Source organism: Sceloporus occidentalis, unplaced genomic scaffold, assembly GCF_023333645.1.
Source record: "Sceloporus occidentalis isolate IW3139 unplaced genomic scaffold, rSceOcc1.0.p SCAF_214, whole genome shotgun sequence".
In the NCBI taxonomy this organism is placed as follows: domain Eukaryota; kingdom Metazoa; phylum Chordata; class Lepidosauria; order Squamata; family Phrynosomatidae; genus Sceloporus; species Sceloporus occidentalis.
In genome coordinates this window covers 1,228,620-1,250,000 of record NW_028317194.1, presented here as the reverse complement: position 1 = coordinate 1,250,000, position 21,381 = coordinate 1,228,620, and the positions used below count along the sequence as shown (strand labels likewise).

The 21,381-nt window shown below is 48.2% G+C and overlaps 4 protein-coding genes across 4 annotated transcripts in view; 1 reads left to right on the top strand and 3 right to left on the bottom strand.

Moving 5' to 3' along the window:
• Window positions 1-1,508, bottom strand: part of LOC149277473 (olfactory protein-like) — a 1,910-nt gene extending 402 nt beyond the window's left edge. Inside the window, exons 1-4 of the mRNA XM_089502915.1 lie at window positions 1,410-1,508; window positions 804-940; window positions 473-540; window positions 17-130 (exon numbers count right to left, since the gene is read on the bottom strand). Of these exons, the coding sequence (XP_089359041.1) occupies window positions 17-130; window positions 473-540; window positions 804-940; window positions 1,410-1,508 (418 nt within the window). The remainder of the gene's footprint in view (window positions 1-16; window positions 131-472; window positions 541-803; window positions 941-1,409) is intronic.
• Window positions 1,509-3,874: 2,366 nt separating this feature from the next.
• Window positions 3,875-5,839, bottom strand: LOC149277472 (lipocalin-like). Its single transcript, XM_089502914.1, has 6 exons — window positions 5,744-5,839; window positions 5,203-5,342; window positions 4,861-4,937; window positions 4,472-4,585; window positions 4,113-4,214; window positions 3,875-3,897 (listed from the first exon to the last, which is right to left on the bottom strand). Exons 1-6 carry the CDS (start codon window positions 5,837-5,839, stop codon window positions 3,875-3,877), a joined length of 552 nt encoding a protein of 183 aa, XP_089359040.1.
• Window positions 5,840-6,006: 167 nt separating this feature from the next.
• Window positions 6,007-10,740, bottom strand: LOC149277471 (complement component C8 gamma chain-like). The gene is made up of 7 exons (XM_089502913.1): window positions 10,612-10,740; window positions 9,646-9,797; window positions 9,325-9,395; window positions 9,141-9,248; window positions 8,709-8,810; window positions 8,322-8,360; window positions 6,007-6,221 (listed from the first exon to the last, which is right to left on the bottom strand). Exons 1-7 carry the CDS (start codon window positions 10,738-10,740, stop codon window positions 6,007-6,009), a joined length of 816 nt encoding a protein of 271 aa, XP_089359039.1.
• A 1,578-nt stretch (window positions 10,741-12,318) lies between these two features.
• LOC149277470 (F-box/WD repeat-containing protein 5-like) lies at window positions 12,319-16,828 on the top strand. The gene is made up of 8 exons (XM_089502912.1): window positions 12,319-12,511; window positions 12,600-12,757; window positions 12,976-13,150; window positions 14,331-14,479; window positions 14,708-15,164; window positions 15,566-15,713; window positions 16,093-16,305; window positions 16,579-16,828. Exons 1-8 carry the CDS (start codon window positions 12,319-12,321, stop codon window positions 16,826-16,828), a joined length of 1,743 nt encoding a protein of 580 aa, XP_089359038.1.
• Window positions 16,829-21,381: the final 4,553 nt, after the last annotated feature.

The window sequence follows — 21,381 nt, the reverse complement described above, 5'->3', positions numbered from 1 at the left end:
GGATTGCAGTTTGTACCGTAAAGTTTAAGCATGACGGAGGTCTCCTTGTTCTCCTGCTCGGCGAGCGTGTATTCCAGAGCAAAGGACTTGTAGTCTGTCCCGATAATCCGGATATCCATCTTCCCCTGATCTATAAAGGAATTATTAACCACTTCATTTCTCACAGTAAAGAGACGGGCGGACGGGCTAGAAACTGACTTTACAGACGAGATAATTCCTCCCCTTCCCATACAGAATGGGCACAGGGGGCATTGGGGTATTTAACTCTGGGGCAAACACTCTACGGCGCCAGAGACCTCGCAGAAAGTCTTCTTCCTCCAGAACCCTCACAATGGCGCATATCTCAGCGCTCTGATTTGTCAGTTATGACCTCACCGATGACATCATTACCCATGCTGGCGTTATGGTGTCTAGAGTGAGAATTATGATGAAATAATATTAAATATGAAAATGAAATAATATATAGAAATACCGGAGCTGGAGTAATGGCCGTTGGCGATCGCGTGGTAGGTCATGACTCTCTTCTGGCATCCTTTGGGTCTGGAAATACAGAAAGAACGCTGCGGTCAGAGTCCTGGCGCCGTTACCGTTATTTATTACATCATATTTATGATGTCACCAACAGCCAACTCTGCTGCAGTATTACAAAATATTCATTTCTACACGGGGTAGGGGGCCAGAGCTCCGCAGTCACCGAGACCCCCGATTGGGCGGACGGGTCGGAGGGCCAGAGCTCCGCAGTCACCGAGACCCCCGATGGGGCGGAGGGGGCACCGGTCTGCGGTCCCAGGGGGAATCCTTACGTCATGTATCCGATCTCAGCCTTGAAGTCGTTGCCGTGCAGAGTGAACACGATGATTGGCCGGGACAGGTCCTTCTTCATTTTTAGAAACATGGGGTTGTTGGACGCGGCGGCGATGCCGTACCATTTCCCGGTGAACTGTAACGCAAACGAGATATCAGTGCATCGCCCCGGGGGTCCGAAGCGGGTCAGACCCCGTGTACAAACATAATCCGCTCCCGGTATGTCTGAACTTCTAGAGGGTGGTAGAGGGTAACACAGTGAGGGTATTAAACATGCATGGGATAGGTGGTAGATAAGTGGAACAGCCTCCTAGCAGAGGTGGTAGAGGGTAATACAGTGAGGGTATTAAACATGCATGGGATAGACATCCGGCTCCTGAATCTAAGACGAGACCAACGACTGATTAAAGTTTGAGTCTTTACAGCAGGAGAAACGGGCGACTAGACGGGGGCCGGCGGGGGCCGATTTGCTGGCGCTTTCTGTGCCCTTCCGTTCTTTGGAACATAATAATGGGAATATTTCAGCGAGGAGCGTATGAGTATTGAAGTGGTAGCTGTGGGTGTACGGGGGGTATCGGGGTAATAGCGTAGAATGGGGGTCTTACCAGCTGAGGGTTGAAGTCCTTTTGGACGGGGACCTCGTTGGCCTGGATGGAGAGGAGGAAGAGGAGGCCGAAGCCGATGGCGTGAAGCATCATGTTCATCTTGGTGAGAGATTGTAACGAACTGAAGCTACAAAGTGGCCTGAAGTGTCCTCAGCGAGTATTTATACACCGATCGGGGGCAAATCCCGGGGGCAGATTTAGGGTACGTGGATCACATAACGCGCCCCGCGACACCCGAGCGCAGAATAACAGAATAGGCAGCGGAGATAAGATAAGGGGCTGATCTAATCTCCCGAGGAGCCGGCGTTACCAAGACTTTAGAGATTAACCCTATGAGTGTCTGAGGGGGCTGTTTTAGTACTGGTGCAGGACTCTGCGGAGTGGGACCCCGATAGTCATTGTGGGTTCTTTGACAGGTAGCTGTATATATATATCCTGTATATAAACTATATATATATTACTATAACCGCGTGGCGTAAACGCACTAAACGGCGCGCCGGGGATTTATTTTGTGATTTATTAAGACAAATGGTTTTTTTGTCCGCAGTGACAGAGAAGGAACACGGCGTCCCCCCGCGCTGCCAAAAAACCCATTTCCTTAATCCCCCCTTTGTGCGTCTCGGGCCGTCTTATCACATTAAGAGGAGCATAAAGCCGGAGATTGTCGGCCGCACAATAACCCTGTGTGCGGAAACACGAGACGAAGCTCGCATCTCATCCTCTCGTCACCGGAGGACTTTGTAGGGCGATAAGCGCTCCATCCAGGGGCCGGAGGGGCCGGGAGAGGTGATCGCTACACCACCTTCTGCCAAAGCTGCCGTTCGATGGGGAGAGGACGGGAGAGAGGAAAGAGGGACATTAAGGAGGAAAGAGGGGCATCAGGGGACGAGAGAGAGGGGCATAGAGGAGGAAAAGAGCATAGGGGTTTGGGAGAGGGACTGACCAATTTAAACCAGGACACTTGGGAGGTATAGGATTCTCGGTTTGCCCTCCCTAGCCTCCCCCTACCCCCAGCAGTGTGTGGGTAGCTCTGCTGGGTTTTCCGGAGGGTCCGCGGGATAAGAATAACATGGAGTCAGTTTGAGGGCTAAATTTTTTTATTGATTGCACAGCCTGGCTCAGGAGCCGAGGGAATCCCCAGGAGCAGCGCCACCCAGTGGACAGCTAGAGGAACGACGCCTGCGAAATAAAAAGAAACACGTTAATGTCATTCACAAAACCCATCGCACCTTTATATCTCTCTGACTTCACTGCATATAATGAAGGGCCGGCCCTGTATAATGTATAGATAAATCAGTGAGCCGGCCCCTGTATAATGTATAGATAAATCAGTGACCGGCCCCCTGTATAATGTATAGATAAATCAGTGAGCCGGCCCCTGTATAATGTATAGATAAATCAGCGAGCCGGTCCCTGTATATTGTATAGATAAATCAGTGAGCCACCCCTGTGTAATGTATAGATAAATCAGTGACCGGCCCCCTGTATAATGTATAGATAAATCAGTGACCGGCCCCTGTATAATGTATAGATAAATCAGTGACCGGCCCCTGTATAATGTATATATAAATCAGTGACCGGCCCCTGTATAATGTATAGATAAATCAGTGACCGGCCCCTGTATAATGTATATATAAATCAGTGACCGGCCCCCTGTATAATGTATAGATAAATCAGTGACCAGCCCCCTGTATAATGTATAGATAAATCAGTGACCGGCCCCTGTATAATGTAGAGATAAATCAGCGAGCCGCCCCTGTGTAATGTATAGATAAATCAGTGACCGGCCCCCTGTATAATGTATAGATAAATCAGTGACCGGCCCCTGTATAATGTATAGATAAATCAGTGACCGGCCCCCTGTATAATGTATAGATAAATCAGCGAGCCGGCCCCTGTATAATGTATAGATAAATCAGCGAGCCGGCCCCTGTATAATGTATAGATAAATCAGTGACCGGCCCCTGTATAATGTATAGATAAATCAGTGACCGGCCCCCTGTATAATGTATAGGTTAATCAGTGAGTTGGCCCCCTGTATAATGTATAGAAAAATCAGTGAGTTGGCCCCCTGTATAATGTATAGATAAATCAGTGACCGGCCCCCTGTATAATGTATAGATAAATCAGTGACCGGCCCCTGTATAATGTATAGATAAATCAGTGACCGGCCCCTGTATAATGTAGAGATAAATCAGTGACCGGCCCCCTGTATAATGTATAGATAAATCAGTGACCGGCCCCTGTATAATGTATAGATAAATCAGTGACCGGCCCCTGTATAATGTAGAGATAAATCAGTGACCGGCCCCTGTATAATGTATAGATAAATCAGTGACCGGCCCCTGTATAATGTAGAGATAAATCAGTGACCGGCCCCTGTATAATGTATAGATAAATCAGTGACCGGCCCCTGTATAATGTATAGATAAATCATTGTGGCTGATAGTCTCAGTACTCACCACTTACTCCTCGGTCATGCACTTATCTGCGGGATAAACACAGCTTTATTAGAGATGTTACCAGACGGGGTTAAATCATTACATAATTTATTATTCCATGACGGGGTTAATGCAGGAACCTCAGTTTCTGATTAGACGGGGTATATGAGGGTAAGTGCCCCGCCAAATACCCGTCCTATGGGCTACAGCCCCGAAGGCTGGAAATGGGCGCCGAACGTCCCCAGAGACCCCAAAGTCTCACCGGTCTGGGGCAGGATGAGGATGTTGTCCTGGGACAGACCCTGATCCAGAGAGAATTGGTGGAATTCCTGCAGCCGGTTTGGGGGCAGCTCCTTCCCTCTCCCTGAATCCAGAAAATATCACATGTAAGGACACGGCGCTTCACTCCCATCACTCACATCCATCACACCCACAGACACCGGCATCCCACCCACCGGCACCGGCATTTCCTGCACCTCCAAAGACAGGTTCTGTGAATAAGACCCTAAACGATTCTCAGAGAGGCTGCGAGACCCCCAGACGTGGGATCATCTCAGCCTCCCATCACTCACAGCCGCGAAGGGCTCCCCTGACAAGCCGGGCCTCGGGGGGTCGACTCACCGAACATGGACACGATGGTGTTCACCTCGGCGCCTTTCGTTTTCCTGGCATGCATCAGAATATATTCCTCGTAATTTGTCTCGACGACGGTGATGAGACTTTCGCCTCCGTAGCCTGCGAGAGGAGGAGACGTTAACAGTATCCGCCACCCAGCAGCCGTGGCCCCTCTGCCTGCAGTATTTATATGAAGTGGATGCGATGTGTATCCCTGGGGGCCACGGACGTCTCCTTCAGCGAATGGGGCCCTCGATGTGAAATAGAACCCGCGGAGCCACCAGTTCTACCCCTGGGTTAGTCTACGGGGCCACGCAATTTAAAGAGCAGTAAGGCAATGGGACTAGATGGAAGCGAATGGGTTAATGTGAGTTCGGTGAATGTGATTGGCTGACGCCGACCTCTGGAGAGGAATCGCCCCGGCTGCTCGGTCTTCGTGTAGCTCATTGTCTTCTGGTCACATCGATCCATCCTGGAAAAGAGCGATCGAGCGTTTACAGCGTCGCCGGCTGAGCGTTATGAGGGTTAGACGGCTCTATACCAAATGCCCCGCTCTCCATTCACTAATGAATAATAAACCCATGTGAAATCTAATCACTATTATTACTCCCCGTCAATACTCTAATCACTATCAATACTCTAATCCCAGTCTGTTGGGTATGAGTAGTCTGCTGGTAGCGCACGTCTCTTATTCCGCCCCACTTCTCTCTGATTTACCCCGGAGGTGTTTTACGCACTTGGGAAACGTGGCTACGACCTGGAGGTCCCCGTCGGCGGCGGGCGTGATGGTCGTCGTGCACATCTTTAACTTGTCTTTGTTGGCTTGGAACCACTTGGAGTTGGAGGCCAGGCCGATGCTGTACCACCTCCCGAGAATCTACAACAACATCAGGGGTGAGACGCCGGATGACACCCCGTACAGTGCCGTCGGTGGACCTGTTTGGGGTGTTTTATGTGAAGTTTATTTCAGAGGAGAAAAGTAACAACGAGAGAGCGGAATCTAACACTAGAGGGTCAGAGACTGAGATGGAATGGAAGGAAGTTTTACTTTACTGAGAGGGTGGTAGATACGTGGAACAGCCTCCCAGCAGAAGTGGTAGGGGGTAATACAGTGAGGGGATTAAACATGCATGGGGTAGACATACGGCTCCTGAATCTAAGACGAGACCAACGACTGATTAAGGTTTGAGTCTTTACAGCAGGAGAAACGGGGAGACTAGACGGGGGCCGCCGGGGGCCGATCTGCCGGCGGGTTCTGGGCTTCTATCTGTCACTTACTTTGTCTTCCTGGAAGTCGGGCTGAACGGGCACCTCGGCCATCGCAGAGAAGGCGCATGCAGCCAACAGCCCCAGACTTAGCAGAAGTCCCTTCATGGTCCTGTGTTGGTCCTGCGTGAGTCTCTGCTCTGCTCTGAGTTGCAGACGGTGGCTTCTGGTGGCTTTTATAGCCGGCCGCGTCCCGGCACATGACTTGGCAGCCCTCCTCTTCGCCCATCCCGTCGCCTCTCCACCCTCTCCTCTGCCTGCGGGGCCAGAGAATGTTATGGAACGTCCCCGGGGGGCCGCGAGGGCAGGTGGGCCGTGTTTGTGTTGAGGCAGAAACGTTTGTCATCAGTTTGCTGACCCGTCCGGCTGCGAAAAGCTTCGACCCGATTAGCTTCGCACAACAAGGGCTCGGAATTCTGTTTATCGGGGGGGCGGACGGGGGGGCCGTGGGACCCGGAGCCGCAGCCAATCGGCTCAGTCACTTCGATTCCTTTTCATCCGAATACATCAAAGCGCAGCATGAGACCCCCGAGGTGTGTAAATTGGGGGGCCGGAGGGCCGGGCGCTCTATAGCGCATGCCGTCCCGGAGGTGGACGCTTGGCGTCTGTTTTATGCAGGGTGTCTGTGAAGCCATCTGGCTTGTGGGCCACCAGCCTGTAACCGGGGCAAATAAAAACCCGCGAGGCGTCATCTTACCCCGTTCTGCCCCGTATTGGTGTCTAATTTCACTCAAGTTACCCCTTCTGATGAGCGGCAGGAGGGCATCTACCCTGCGGTGTAAGCCTCAGAGCGCGGAGGGGCATTCGCCCAATCAGGGTGGTAGAGATTATATACCCCCAGAGATTAAACAAGCCCCCCCCCCGGGCGGTGAATTACATTTCTACCCCTGTCCACAGGTGCCAGGGTGCGGGGTATGTGGCTGCATTACCGGATCATTACGTGACGGGGGGTCAGAGCTCTGGGGCTTTATGGACCTCGTGCCCCAGAGAGGGCAGAAACGCCAAAGAGCAGTAAAGTCACATAAGCTTACAAAACCTCAGAGGTCTCTTCCTCAGATGGATGATGACAACATGAGACGTTTTAGACTTCGTTTACAGCCTGAAGCAGTCACGAGAGCCGCAGCCGGGGTAAAAGCGAGGGGTATTTTTCCAGGGCTGGGCAGGTGTTATTTATTAGACCCGTTTTGCCCGTCTCACGCGGGGTTCGCCGAGTTGTTTACACATAAGCCGTGGCTGCGCACGTGGAGCGGAAAATTCCAGCCCGCATTATGAGAGGTCAGAGGGGGCTGCAGGTGGGGCGAAGCTTTGAGTCTCGCCGAGCCGCGGGTTTGGTTCGCGTGGAGGGCAGGTTCTTGCTTGGGGCAAATCCTGCCGGCATCAGCTGGGCTGAAACAACAAGACGCCTCGTCCCGCTGGGCTCAACTTCCACAGCAAACAAACAAACCTACAACAGAGACCATATGCCTGGCCATACATGTATCATCCTCTACCACTTCTTCTGGGAGGCTGTTCCACGTATCTCCCACCCTCTCAGTAAAGTAAAACTCCCTTGCGTACCATCTCAGTCTCTGACTCTCTAGTGTTGGATTCCGCTCTCTTGTTGTAATTTTTCTCCTCCTTTTTAATGAATTCCCTCCCGTCCTTTATGGATTTAAATGTCTCTCCCATCTCTCTCTTCTCTCCCCCAAGCCGGACCCACTGAGACGCCTTCGTTGTGAACGGGGTAATAAGCTCCCTGGGCAGATCAGTTGGGGAATAAAGATACCCCGGTATCTCTATTAGTCTCTCTATTAACCCATCCGGACCCCGGGGGCCGGAAACCGCGTCTTAACCTGCCTATACAGAGCGAATCGAACATTTATCGAGAGGAATCGGGGACGAAACGAGTACAAGAATTTCAGATTTCTTTTAATTTTCTACAGAAAATATTATTAACGAACGTCAACAGTTTGGGAAAAGTGCGGACCGGGCTATATTGGGTTAAGTTTGGTCTTAATACTCTTTGCTTGCGCTGATAAGTATTCAGCTGGTTACTGGCATACAAAGTGTTAACATCAGGCTGGTGGCATTTTGGGGCTCTTGATGCCCCTCCAACCCCCGCACATTCCTGCCGTTCCTTTATTCTGCTCGCAGCGGGAGAGGCTCGCGGTAAACAAGACGTAACGTCGCATAAGCCTGTGTGACCATCTGAAGAAGAGACCTCTGAGATCCCGCGAGCTTATGTAACTTTACATCTTTCTCTGCAGAAGGAAGTGCTTTAAGATCCATTCATTTGGTGACAATAAACTAGAACTACGTATGGTTTCCACGTGCGGCGCGGGTAGACCAAACACTTTAATGGCGGCCGATTCCATTTAGGACAACTCTGCTTGTGTTGGGCCCTTGGAGTCTCGCTCTTGGCTTCATGACGATTAGTAAGATGTGATTTATCGACTCGTCTTCAGGGCAGATCTTGAGGCTCATCTGGAAGTCTCTGAAAGCAGAACAGACACATTATTATCGGCAGAAGAGATCAGGCAGTCCGCGGAGGGATGCGCCTCTCAGCCGAGGCATTTGGCTTTTAAATATTGTGCGCCGGGGGTGTATTTACCGTCAAGGATGTGGAACTGATCGGCCTTTTCGCAGAATCCTGAAAAAAAACGGAGTCTCAGTTTGATGTTAAACTCGTAACGTTTTAGATGATAGATCATTAGATTTGATACATTTTTTATCGTTCAGACCCCCCAGCGCTGGTCGGTGCATCAGGTTAGGTGGGGTTTGCAGTACCTTTTCCGACCAGCAGGTGGCTGCTACCTCGAGTGCATCCTGTTTATTTAAAGCTATTCTGCTGTGATTAGCGGTAACATTTCAATGGTTTCCATGGTGACAGCTCCACATTTACCACTCTTCGTGAGATGGTCCCCCGGTGTACTGTAGGCATATACGCAGCCCCCTCGGATATACAGTAACCCAGGCCTGCGGCTGGGCATTAACTCACCGTATGCCGGGAAGGGGTAGATATATTGCAGATCTATGCCCTGGCTGGAGACGCGCTCATCAAGCTTTTGATAAATCTCATCTCCAATGGTCGTTCTGCGTCCTGTGAAACCCTCCGCACAAAGAGACGGCGATCAATGACCAGCATCGTTCCCAATAAATCCCAAACGCCCCAGCATCTCGAAGGTTAAATACAAGTCACCCTCGGACAAAAAGCTGACAATTACTGCGCATTGACATTGCCCTGAGAATGGCTTCAGTTTTAGGCTAAATGTAAAGCTTTATGGATTAATTTAATTAACATGTCATTTTGGGGCAAATGTAAAGAACTCTTATTGGGGGTGAGAGCAAAACCCCCAGTTATTTTCCATAAATATATTTGTGATCTTAAGGCTGGAGGGAAGCCTGGCTCTGAAGATGCAGTTGCATTTACCGTATAGTTTGATGGCTATCCTCCGCTGCCGCTGGTAATACATTATGGCGTAGTTGTCATAATCCGTCTCGCCAACCACCACGTCCATTCGCTTCTCGGGTCCACGAGCTGTTTGGAAAAAAACAGGATTACGGGGCAGAAAGATATCTCGCCGATAATAGAAACTAAAGGGTTATTTACTCGCCTTTCAACGTGAAGCGGCCGGGGACTTTGTTCTTTCGATACTGATGTTTAATCTCCCAGCAGATCCCATCCCTAATAAAGATATATATATTAAAAGAACGCAGAATGTCAGGATTGGGGAATGTATGGTAACGGCTCCAATTACGCGGCTCGTACGTCTGATGAGGAATATATTTAAAAAGTTGATTGGTAGAAGACCCCGGCCGATCACACGAGGTCCTCCCGGCTTCCCACCCCCCAACATGTAATTTACCCCAAGCCCACAAAGAGACTGATGTGGCTTCACAGCAGCCCACTCGCTGGAGGCCAAGAGGTTCCTTACAGCTTCCTGAAGGTGCGGACAAAGAGGTTCTCCAGCTCCTGCGGCTTCGTGGAACGGGACACCTCGATTATGGTGGCTTCCAAGCGGTGGTTGTTCAACTTAAGGTAATCACATTCCGAAGCAACGGACAAAAGATACCACTTCCCTGCAAACTGACAAGCGGGGGGCTTCAAAGTAGGTAGTCCACACCGACCAAACAGCAAACATCGGCACATCCGTCATTTTATTACCCCCCCCCAAATAATCAGATAAAACAGGAAAAAAATTCTGCAGCTATGGCAACAGCAACCTCTAACCAATCACTGTAATAATCTTGTATCGTTTCAGCTTTTCGTACTGCTATGCGGAATATCATATAAAAGCGCAATTTTCAGTAAAACGGGCAAAATGTATTCATTTCTGTAAAACTGCGCGGTCCCTCGATTCTTATTTAGAAACTAAATTACAAAAGGGGGTAGAAATAGATTTGTTGTGAAATCTTTCATGATCTCATTGGAACAACCAGTGAGAGCCGCGCAACAATAATTATTAACAATAACTAGTAAAAATAGAAATAATTAGTAATAAAAATAATTAGTAACAATTATAGAGACAGTTTCTTATTGTTATGGAAACAGGAAACTATATTTATCCGCGGCAGCAAATACCTTCCGATTTTATATATAAATAATACTTTAAATGTACAAATAAACATTAAGTTTGATACATTTTTCTTTTCATATCTTCTATTATCCTGTGTTAACCCTACGTGCAACACAGGATCAGCTCAATAATTACACAGGCTAGGCTTAAGTTAGGCTGGGGTGGACTCTTGCTATGTTTGGGGTAACTTTAGGCTGGGGTGGACTCTTGCTATGTTTGGGGTAACTTTAGGCTGGCGTGGACTCTTACATCATGGAGGTTCTTGTTGGGCTGTTATGGGCCCCTGACTTGCCTTCTCACAGTCAGGTGGGTTGGGGGTCTTACCTTCTTCAGGTCCAGATTAGGCTGATTTGGTATTTTCTCAATGGGGTTCGGTGGGATTTTGTTCCTCTGCCCCAGCGCCGGGGAGCCACAGAGAAGCACAAGGATGCCGAGACCTACGGGAAGCCACATGGTGTCCTTTGTCAGGCAGACTACTAAGAGGCACCAGGAGCGGCGCTGAGCTTCGCCACTGCCTATGGGATGGACGTCTCCGCACTGGTGGGAGGGAAACCCTTTTTTTGTTTGTTTTCTGGTCTTTACTGGAAATGGCAGATTTTGTTTGGGTTTGCTGTTTGCTCGTCCTCGTGATAACCTTTCAACCTAGAACCTCCGTACACAACAATTGGCAAACGTTACTGCTTTACCCCCCCACACAATGCGCGCCCCCAATCCGTTCATTCAGTTACTTTATATGCCCCTCTAACCAAATAAACGGAGTCCTGGCTCTGTTTTTCTTGTGATAACTCTGTTTGCATCCAAAGGTTAATTATCAACCCTTAGTCTTTGTGAAATCGTCGTAACGCTGCCCACGGCAGACCGCGGTATATGGCGGCGCTATAAAACTCAATAAATAATAGTTAAGCAGATCAGGCGCTCCTTGTAGAAAATACGGGGAAGAAACGGGCGATTCGCGGATAACGGGATTTCTATGTTTACATTCATTTTTACTGTTTGACCTCGAATGCCCCGGTTATGGGGTTTCCACCCAGCGAGTGGCTCAGGGGGACTCTTCAGGAGTGGAGGAAAGTGAGCCAGAAAACGAGCCCCCCGTGAGTTTCCTCGCACACGTCTGTAACGAGACTCACGAGGATTCATGTTTTCCGCCGGCTCAGCCGCCTCTGAACCCCCCCGGTGCGTTTAAATAGAATTTCATGAAATAATAAAATTCTCCTATCTGTCCCCGGACCCCCTTGTCTGTCTGTCTGTCTGTCTGTCCCCAGACCCCCTTGTCTGTCTGTCTGTCTGTCTCTCCCCAGACCCCCTTGTCTGTCTGTCTGTCTGTCTGTCTGTCTCTCCCCAGACCCCCTTGTCTGTCTGTCCACAGGTCACTCTGTATGTCCCAGACCCCTCTGTCTGTCCCTGGAACCCAGGGAACTGCAGCCCCAGTCACCATAGAGCCGGCAAGGGACAGAGCGGCCGCACAAACCATAGAGAGGGAGCTATCCCTGGACAGAGAGGAAGGAGAGACGCGGAAGTGAAGGTGGGAGGAAGAGCTGGAGCAGGAAGCTGAGGGAATCTCTGTACTGTATGGGGTCAGTGAGTAGTGACAGTCACACGGGGGCGAATAAGTGACAGATAAGCGACAGCCACACTAGAGAGGGTCGGTGCAAAGTGACGGTGACTTGGTGGGTGTGGAGAGTGCAGTGACAGTCGGACTGGGGAGGTGGAGAGCACAGTGACAGACTGGGGGGTGTGGAGAGTGCAGTGACAGTCGGACTGGGGTGTGTGGAGAGCGCAGTGACAGTCAGACTGGAGAGCACAGTGACAGACTGGGGGGTGTGGAGAGCGCAGTGACAGAGCCAGCACCATCCCCTCCATGACCTGTCTTGATTGTGGCATGGCTTTCATACCATGGCTGTGATGGCGAGTCAGGAGCGCACTGTCAGCTGGTTTTATTAGAAAGTTGGTTAACCTGTACGCCAGGCTTCGGCCGCCGCTGATATACAGTCTGTGTGTTTCGAGACAGGCGGATGATGACAGAATGACACTATGGACGGCAGCGGCTTCTCTCTGCTCCCCGACAGCATCCTCTACCAGATTTTCCTGAGCCTTGGCCCCGCAGACTTGCTGTCGGCAGGCTTGGTGTGCCGGCGCTGGTACGCCGTGTCCCGAGATGACTTCCTTTGGAAGGAGCTCTTCTTCAGGTGTTATGAGGCTCAGCGAGACATCCCCCGCTGCCCGGGTGAGTCCCCTCTCTTTTTCATGTGGGGTGTTACATGGATGGGTGTTACTATAGTAACGTGTCAGCGCCTCTCTGTCTCCGGCTGCAGGCTCGGACTCGTGGTACGAGGAATTCCAGCGTCTCTGTGACACGGTGCCCTGCGTGGAGGTCCAGCGTCTGACGGAACACACTGACCAGGTTCTCCATATTAGCTTCTCGCACTCCGGGGGTCTCTGTGCCTCCTGCTCCAAGGACTGCACGGTCAAGGTGAGGACGGCCGGCAGAGACAGCTTTAAGTCTTAAAGTGGCAATTTCAGGCTCTAGAAAACCAAACCTCGACCGGCACGGTTACTTATCCGTGTCTTTCATGACGAGGGGTGGGAACGCCGAGAGCCGCCTGGAAGCATAAATCAGTCCCGTGTAGGGGCTCGAAGGTGAGATACGTGAAAATTAACAAGAGTTCCCTAATTTATTCCACTTTGTAGATCTGGACCACGACGCACCCCATCTCGCTCCTTCACAGCGCCAACATGAGGCCGCATCACTGGAGCTACACCCAGTTCTCCCAGTTTAATTCGGATGACACCCTCCTGCTGGTGTCAGGGGTGTTTGTGGGACCGCACAACTCGTCTGCAGGAGAGATTGCCGTCTTCAGTCTGGGTAAGCACTGTGTGTCCGTCACTACAGGGGCAGACTGGGGAGAAGAAGCTTGGCTATCTGCCCATCAGGCAGGTACATGACCCCGCAGTCCAGTTATTAGGAGCTTTTGGCCTGCTGTGGGGTTCGCTCTGCCAGAATCTGCCGCCTGTATTTAAATAAAGTGAAATTAAATTTCTAGGGAAATATTTCAGGAATGGACTGAGGTGCAGCCAAGGGGTAGTTTGTGCAGTTATTAACCCCTGTGCGTGTGTGTGGGTGTGTGTATATGTATCAATGTGTATATATGTTGTGTGTGTGTGTATGTATGAATGTATATATGTTGTGCGTGTGTGTGGATGTGTATATGTATGAATGTATATATGTTGTGTGTGTGTGTGTATGTATGAATGTATATATGTTGTGCGTGTGCGTGGATGTGTATATGTATGAATTTATATATGTTGTGTGTGTGTGTATCAATGTATATATGTTGTGCGTGGATGTGTATATGTATGAATTTATATATGTTGTGTGTGTGTGTATCAATGTATATATGTTGTGCGTGGATGTGTATATGTATGAATTTATATATGTTGTGTGTGTGTGTATCAATGTATATATGTTGTGCGTGGATGTGTATATGTATGAATGTATATATGTTGTCTGTGTGTATCAATGTATATATGTTGTGCGTGGATGTGTATATGTATGAATGAATATATGTTGTGCGTGTGTGTGGATGTGTATATGTATGAATGAATATATGTTGTCTGTGTGTATCAATGTATGTATGTTGTGCGTGGATGTGTATATGTATGAATGAATATATGTTGTGCGTGTGTGTGGATGTGTATATGTATGAATGAATATATGTTGTCTGTGTGTATCAATGTATATATGTTGTGCGTGGATGTGTATATGTATGAATGAATATATGTTGTGCGTGTGCGTGGATGTGTATATGTATGAATTTATATATGTTGTGTGTGTGTGTATCAATGTATATATGTTGTGCGTGGATGTGTATATGTATGAATGTATATATGTTGTGTGTGTGTGTGTGTGTATGTATGAATGTATATATGTTGTGCATGTGCGTGGATGTGTATATGTATGAATGTATATATGTTGTGTGTGTGTGTATCAATGTATATATGTTCTGCTGAATATAACAGCTTTTTTTCTCCTGCTTGTCTAGAAGACGACTTTAACCTTTTGTCGAGAGTGAGGAATAAACCCTATGATGTTTTTGGCTGCTGGCTTAATAACACTCACCTCATCTCTGGGAACTTGCACCGGATGGGACGGGTCACCTCCTGCTCCGTTCTGTGGCTGAACAAAGCTTTCCAGGTACGTGGATCTGGCCGGCTCTTCACATCTCGCTGAGACGGGACCTTTGAATGCAGCTCGGCACAGCTGGGGGCAATGATGGTGTCTTCTAAACTGGGTGATCAGGATCATCTGCATGACACTATGAGTTGGTGATACAGCCCCGGAGAGATACGTTACCCTTTAATCATACTGATTCCTTCTAATTGTACCGGGAATTTATTTAAATTATTCTGAATCTGATTTCAGGATGTGGAATCTGAGAACCTCAATGTGGTGAAGAGACTCTTCAAGATCCAGAATCTGAACGCCAGTACCATACGCATGGTTATGGTAGCAGATTCTCCGGAACTCCTGATGGACGCTGGAGGAGAGGGGGAAGAGGACTCAAAGTCTCCTCCGGAGCAGCATGGGGCAGAAGAGGAGGAGGAGGAGAATGACGAGGAGGAAGAACGAGAACGTGCTGAAGAACATCCACAAATTGATGGCGAGTTTCAGGTTTTCATGGATGCTGAAATCCGTGGCCCAAGGGATCCTCCGAGGCCCTCGCTATCCGTAGAACAGTTTGAAACTAAAGTGGCTCAGTGGTACGCCAGATACAGGACCAAGCGTCCCGATAAAAGCCCGCACACCACGGAGGGGAGCCACACCAAGAAATACCTCATCTTCACCACCGGCTGTCTCACCTACTCTCCCCACCAAATAGGTAACGCAGATGCTGTCTCGGTGTGAAGGAAGAGATTGGGGAGTTTACTCTTCGCCTCTCCTCTCCTCATTATCTATATCCAGATCTGTGGTTCTTAGTTCTGTGGATCTGGTCCGAGTTGATCCAGCGCAGCACCCAGATCTGTCCCGCATCTTGACTCTCCTTACGCAGCTCATGCAAACAGGAACTTGATTTAATTTCTTTTGTTACAGGGGAGGATGTTTTAAACCCACCCCGTGCCTCCCCGTCGAGCAGCGTCGTACCTCTCCTAGTCTGTAAAACTAATATTAGCCATATTTAAATGAATATTTTTGTTCTTTAAACGTAATCTGGTTTATTTGTGGTGGATTTTTGGACCTTTTATTTTTTAGCACATTAATATCTGTGTTATGCTTCTGCAGGGATCAAGCGGCTCCTCCCACATCAGATGACCACAGAGGGCCCCGTGCTGGGGGAGGAGCGGGGCCCCAATGAGTTCTTTGATTCTTTGGATCATGTCATCAACATCCATGGTCACATTATCGGCATGGGCTTGTCCCCGGACCACAGGTCTGGCTCGTTCGTAGCATTGATCTGTATTATGGTCATAGAATCACCTGCTGTAGGTCCTTCCAAAATATAATGGCACGGCTTTTTTTGGGGGGGGGGGGTCGAGACAGGTAGCCGGGGATACCGGAACTTAAAATCTGCCCTCCGACTTTTTGACATCATCGCTATTACGCTTGTTTTGGATTCTGGCCTCCAACTTCTGCCCTAACTAATCCAGCCTGAACCAGATGATTAGTGGGTTAAAGCAAACATGTTGGGTTTTTAAAGAACTTATTTTGTCTCCTAATGAAATGTAAATAAAACGATATTTTTTTGCGTATACAAACCTTATATATTTATTTATATAATTACTGAAGGGCCGGCTCCTTGCGTTTTTCAGGTACCTGTATGTAAACAGTCGTTCCTGGCCGCGTGACTGTGTCATCTCAGACCCCATGTGCCCACCTCCCATCGCTGAGGAGATAGAATTGCGCGGCTTCGACCTGAAGACCCTGCGGGAAGTCAAAGCCCCTTTAAGAGCCCACCGTGCCTACACACCCAACAATGAGTGCTTCTTCATCTTCCTGGACGTCAGCCGGGACTTTGTGGCCAGGTAGGACCGTGATGGAGAGAGATTCACATAGATGTATAAAGCCTCATTATTTAGATGAAGTTGATTTATTTTATTGGGCGCTCACAGAAAAGGATTTTTTATGGATGATGGCAAAAATGTAGTCTTCTAAGATTTCAGGACCTCCGAGGTCTCTTTTTCAGATATAGTGGGCTTCATTGCATGTTTCACCAGAGGGGGATTTCACTCTAGACTTTGTGTTCAGTTGCAATGGGTTCTAGACCTGTGACTGAGTTTATCTTTTGGGTTTGCCAGTGGAGCAGAGGATCGCTGTGGGTACATCTGGGACCGCCATTACAGCGCGTGCCTGACCACGCTGCCCCACGACGATGTAGTGAACTCTGTGGCTTTCTGCCCCGTGGATCAGGAGCTGCTCCTGAGCGCCAGCGACGACTTCACCATCAAGGTTTGGCGTTCCCGGCGCTGCTTGCGCGGCTCTGCTGAGCACCTCGCCTCCTGTTCACGAAGGTCGACTTCACCTCAGGCCTCCAGACACAAGAGCTGAGAGCCCACATGGCAACCTACACCAAGCTTGTGTCCGAGCCCCATCCGCATCCGTCCCCCGACCACCGCTTGTAGCATTCGGCTTCTGTTTTGTGTCCAATGTTGCAACAGCCAGGAGGTTTCCGGGGGGGGGGCGGGATGATTGCCACTGGGGCATCTGCACCTCCCCGCCGTACAACATGAGGAGAGTCTCCAAGGTTTCGGGAGAACGTGTTGCGCCTGAGTGTGTCCCTGCGCTTGTTACACACGCCGCGGACAAACGGCCGGTGATATCTCATTAGGTGTGGAATTTGTTTTAGCTGCGATTTTTGACGTGTTTTTAAGTTTTGGGTCAGTTTGAGTGTTTTTTGTTGCCGCAGGAGCAGGGAGCGCTTTTGTAAGTGTTTTAGGGTTCATGTTGTAAACCCGTGTGAGGTCGGGCAGAGGAGTCTCCGGTGGAGGGTGAGATCGGGGTTAATGCTTCCATCGCAGGTGGCGTCCGTGTTACAGATTCACATTACGCGTTCGCTGATCGCTGAGCTCAGCTCCTTTACTCCAGATCCTCAGGCAAATAAACCAGAAATTGAAACCAAAGTCTCGGGAACATTATTTACTTAAAACATGTGAATTACCTGCGGGAATCTGTAAGTCCGCAGCGAGCAGTCGCTGCTCCTTTCTACATTCCCAACTGCTCGGTGTCCTATAGAATCAGGATCTCTTACTGGTCACAGACTGGGATTTAGTGGCCTTTTTTCTGGAAGGAGAGTCTTTCTGTTCTCGGATGAGGTGAAATATCTCTCCAGTTTGGTTAAACAGTTAAAGCAGAACATATTTACCAATACTGAGACCCTCCGGGGGGGGGGGTGTAGTTATTGAATGCATCGCCTGCTGAGTATTATTGTTTTCGTAACGCTGCCAGCCGCGCATGCTCGCCCCGGGCTGAAAGTGGAACATATTCCCCAAAATGGACTGAAGTTCGTGAAAGTGCTCGGTGCTGTTTCCGGCGTAAAGAACGATGGAATTTGTTAGGAATCTGCACTTGGAGTCTCTTTGTTTGTTAATGAGCCGCGGAACGCGTCGGGATACAGAAGTCTTTACCGAAAACCGATATAACAAGCAGTTTCTGGGTTATTGTTGAGGATTTTAGGTTAGGGATTATTTTCCGTCGCCCGGTCCTCAGACTTCTTGGTTTTTTTCTGTTTGGTGTTTTTGGAGGAATCTTCCCTGAATTCTGGTTGTCGAATTGATTTCTTTTTGAAATGTACTGAATGTTCCTGCTTTTGTTCACAAGATAAAACCCATTAAGTGCTCGTAGCGGCTGATGTAAGACACGATGCTTTATTATTTATTTAGTTCTTTTGAGATCTCTGCCTTTCTTGTCTCCTAATGGAAATTTATGTGACCTGGTCTGCACCTCGCTGTTTAATCTAAAGGGATTTATTCCAGGACTTCAAAGAGGTTTTAGCTATTTAACTCCACGTTTAGTGAATAATCCCCTCCTCGTGGTTGCCTTTGCAATGGACTGAGGGAGCTGCTGTGTGCGATGATCACCACCAGGTGGAGCCAATTTACCGCTGAGGTTATTCGCAAAGTGTTTCTTGTTAGACGTTGAGGTTAAAATGATAAGTCTTGACTTTTTCGTTTAAAAAAGAATATTTATTGCATTCTACATAAAATTTCCGTATATAATAAATACCGTATTTGCTCGATTATAAGACTAGGTTTTTTTCCAGAGCAAATGCTTATAAGACCGCAGCGCTGCCGGTAGACGTCTGTGCGATGCGACAATCTCCGCTGCTGCCGGCACTTCCTCTGGGATGCGCCGGCATCACATGACTTTCTGGTGCTCCACCACAGAAGCCCCGGCGGAAGTACCGGCCAGCAGCAGCGGAGCTTGTCTGTGTGCGTCCCGCAAACGTTCACCAGCTGCCAGAGAGGAGGATTCAGGTATCCTGCAGCGCTGTGGGGATCCTCCTCTCTGCCACCGACTGCCCCCACTAGACACCTAGGAATCTGAAGCATGGGGGACAAGTCTAGGGACGCACTGGTAAGTTGGGGGGGGTAAGAGTGGCATATGGGGGGTATAAGGGATTTCTGGAGGCAGAGTGGCATATAGGGGGTTAAAAGGAATTTCTGAGAGGGCAGAGTGGCATAAATCATAGTTTTATTAAATATATAAAAATAGTTTACATGTGAATTAATATTTACTGGTAAAACCTTTCATCTGATATTCAGGCTTTTTCCTAAATTAATATTGAAATTTTCATCTTATAATCGAGCGAATACGGTATTAAGTACGGAGCGGATATCTTTGCAAATTAAATACAGCTGCCTCTAGATATCCATATAACACAAGCGAAAATCTTATTATGTGCGGATTATTTATGGCGGACACGCTGGTCTTCACGCAGCCGTTCTTCCCACGTATAAAAGTTCTTTAAACCGACGAGATCTACTCAATATCTTGTTTGCATTTTAATCCGGAAAATCATTTTTTACAAGAATTCCATGATAGACAATTGTGATTTCCAATAATGATGATTTGTGCAATTGAATTATTTCCTGGTTTTGTTACAGGTTCTCCCATTTAATGCACGAAAATGATTTCAGTCTCTTTGGGAGAATAGTTGATTACGTTAAATTCAATTTGTTTCCCCATTTTCTTAGGTCCAAATGTTGGATATATTTTTCTAAGTAGTTAAATATAAGATATTTGGTATTTTGTCAGTTATTTCACTTTTTTTTGAAGTTTTTCCCATAATATGTTTGAAACTCGGAATAGTTTTTTTTAGGATAGCGTAGTAAAGTGCTTGGCGTTCTGTAAGATACCGTCCGTCCGTCCGTCTTCTTCAGCTGCTTCCAACTCAAGGCGATTCCCCTGCAAGGGCCTCGTGTGAACCTTAAATGTATTCATACGTTATGATGTCATCCTTAAATAAACTCATCCCTCAATGAATTAGGTTTATTTAGTCTGAACTCTTCCTCATGGATAAAATGTACTATTTCCCTTCATTTCGATTGTGCTTTATTTTTGTAAACTGTGTCTGTGCCCTGCCGTCAGAATCATCACCTTCTCTTATCTTTAACGCCGGCTGATGTTTGGTGTAGCAGCTGCTGCATGACATTGTACCCCAAATCTGACCCTATTTCACATATAATGTGTGTTTACCCTCCAAATGCATTACTTTACATTTATCAACGTTATTTAGTATTTTTGTCGCTGCCGTTTGTTATCCCGCGATAACTTTCATGTTTTGGGAATTGTTGCTTATTCCTTACATTGAATTGTCCTCAGAAGGGCCGGCCCAAAAATTACCTTTTCTCCTTTGGAATACAGTCTTGGTTTTTTTTTTGCCATAATGCCCCTTAACCAACTTTTTGTAACATTCCGCATCTCGCTTAACCTCATTGTTTCGATTTCTTTCCTAAGTCCTGTCTGGACTGAACCGTGTTTCACCGTATTGTTTGTCAGCCGGACCGGCCCTCGTGTGTCACGCGTGTGAGAGAGAACCGTTCATTGTGTGGTTTCTGTTCACAGACTCACTTGGCCAATAACCCCGTTTGAATTTTGGGGGGTGATTTCTCGCCGTGCTCTTCGTCGGGTAAGAAGTCCCACCGCGGGGGTTAAGGTTAAGCTTGGGTTGCGGTTCCTTCGTTGCTAGGAATTCTTGTACAAGAAGCTTTTAAGATCGATGAGTTCCTTTTAATGCGGGGCCGCTGAAATGTTCTTCCCAACTCCTTCCTGCGAGGGCTGAGGAGATCCAAGTAACTAATCCAACAGAAACGGGGGCTCGGGCGGCCGGATCATTTCCTTTTGGCGTTCGGGTTTTGTGCCTGACGCGTTCTGCTTTATCGCTGAGGCCTGCAGAGCTTTACTCTACAAATAGTCCTTAAAGGATTTCCTTTGTGTTAATAACCCGCCCCTAGGATCATATATTCGCAGGAAGTATTTCTATGGCATTTGCTTCCAGACCGTCTGCATTCAGCGCGGAAATGTTTTTTAAGCGGGCCACGCTCAGGGCCGACGCTTTGTCTGCGCCATGAAAATACGAAGTCGTCTGTTAGTATCGCGGGAATTATACACGTTGTCTACATGCAAGAAATTCTACTTTCCCACAGAACTGCGTCCAGTCCCTTGGTAATGTTTATATATAGAGCGAGAGACAGATTGTAAATATATATAGCGAGAGACACCGGTGTCGCCAGAAAGATAAACAACGTTCCCACAAACCATCCTCCACAAAACCCCCAGAAGTCCAGTATTATAACCTGATGTCTCCGAGCAGGACTGGCGCGGGAATCGGTTCATCACCGGCGCTCTTGCTGTAAGTTCTATAAACAGTTAATACCAGAAAGTGGCAAAATGTGACACAAAAGGCAGAGAACGGCACAACTTTCTGTGTATTCGTAATAAACCCCTTTCAAAGCCACTTCATTCCAGATCGTCTGTATAAATCCCCAGCCCTCCACCATCCATTTTTGGGTTAGTTCTTGTGAATAAATGCCGCAGTTTTTCCTCTGTATGAAAAGGCAGCGTGATGAGGATGATGATACTTATGTTAGATAATTGTCATT

What these genes read in the sequence shown, in the direction of transcription:
- LOC149277470 (XM_089502912.1), top strand. Translation starts at nt 12,319, where the DNA reads ATGGACGGCAGCGGCTTCTCTCTGCTCCCCGACAGCATCCTCTACCAG. An exon ending in CCAAGGACTGCACGGTCAAG is followed by an intron (nt 12,758 to 12,975) that starts GTGAGGACGGCC and finishes TCCACTTTGTAG; the next exon opens with ATCTGGACCACGACGCACCC. An exon ending in GATTGCCGTCTTCAGTCTGG is followed by an intron (nt 13,151 to 14,330) that starts GTAAGCACTGTG and finishes CTTGTCTAGAAG; the next exon opens with ACGACTTTAACCTTTTGTCG.
- LOC149277471 (XM_089502913.1), bottom strand. Translation starts at nt 10,740, where the DNA reads ATGTGGCTTCCCGTAGGTCTCGGCATCCTTGTGCTTCTCTGTGGCTCC. An exon ending in GATAGCCATCAAACTATACG is followed by an intron (nt 8,811 to 9,140) that starts GTAAATGCAACT and finishes AGGGTTTCACAG; the next exon opens with GACGCAGAACGACCATTGGA. An exon ending in CTACCCCTTCCCGGCATACG is followed by an intron (nt 8,361 to 8,708) that starts GTGAGTTAATGC and finishes GTTTTTTTTCAG; the next exon opens with GATTCTGCGAAAAGGCCGAT.
- LOC149277472 (XM_089502914.1), bottom strand. Translation starts at nt 5,839, where the DNA reads ATGAAGGGACTTCTGCTAAGTCTGGGGCTGTTGGCTGCATGCGCCTTC. An exon ending in GTCGTAGCCACGTTTCCCAA is followed by an intron (nt 4,938 to 5,202) that starts GTGCGTAAAACA and finishes GCTCTTTTCCAG; the next exon opens with GATGGATCGATGTGACCAGA. An exon ending in CACCATCGTGTCCATGTTCG is followed by an intron (nt 4,215 to 4,471) that starts GTGAGTCGACCC and finishes TTCTGGATTCAG; the next exon opens with GGAGAGGGAAGGAGCTGCCC.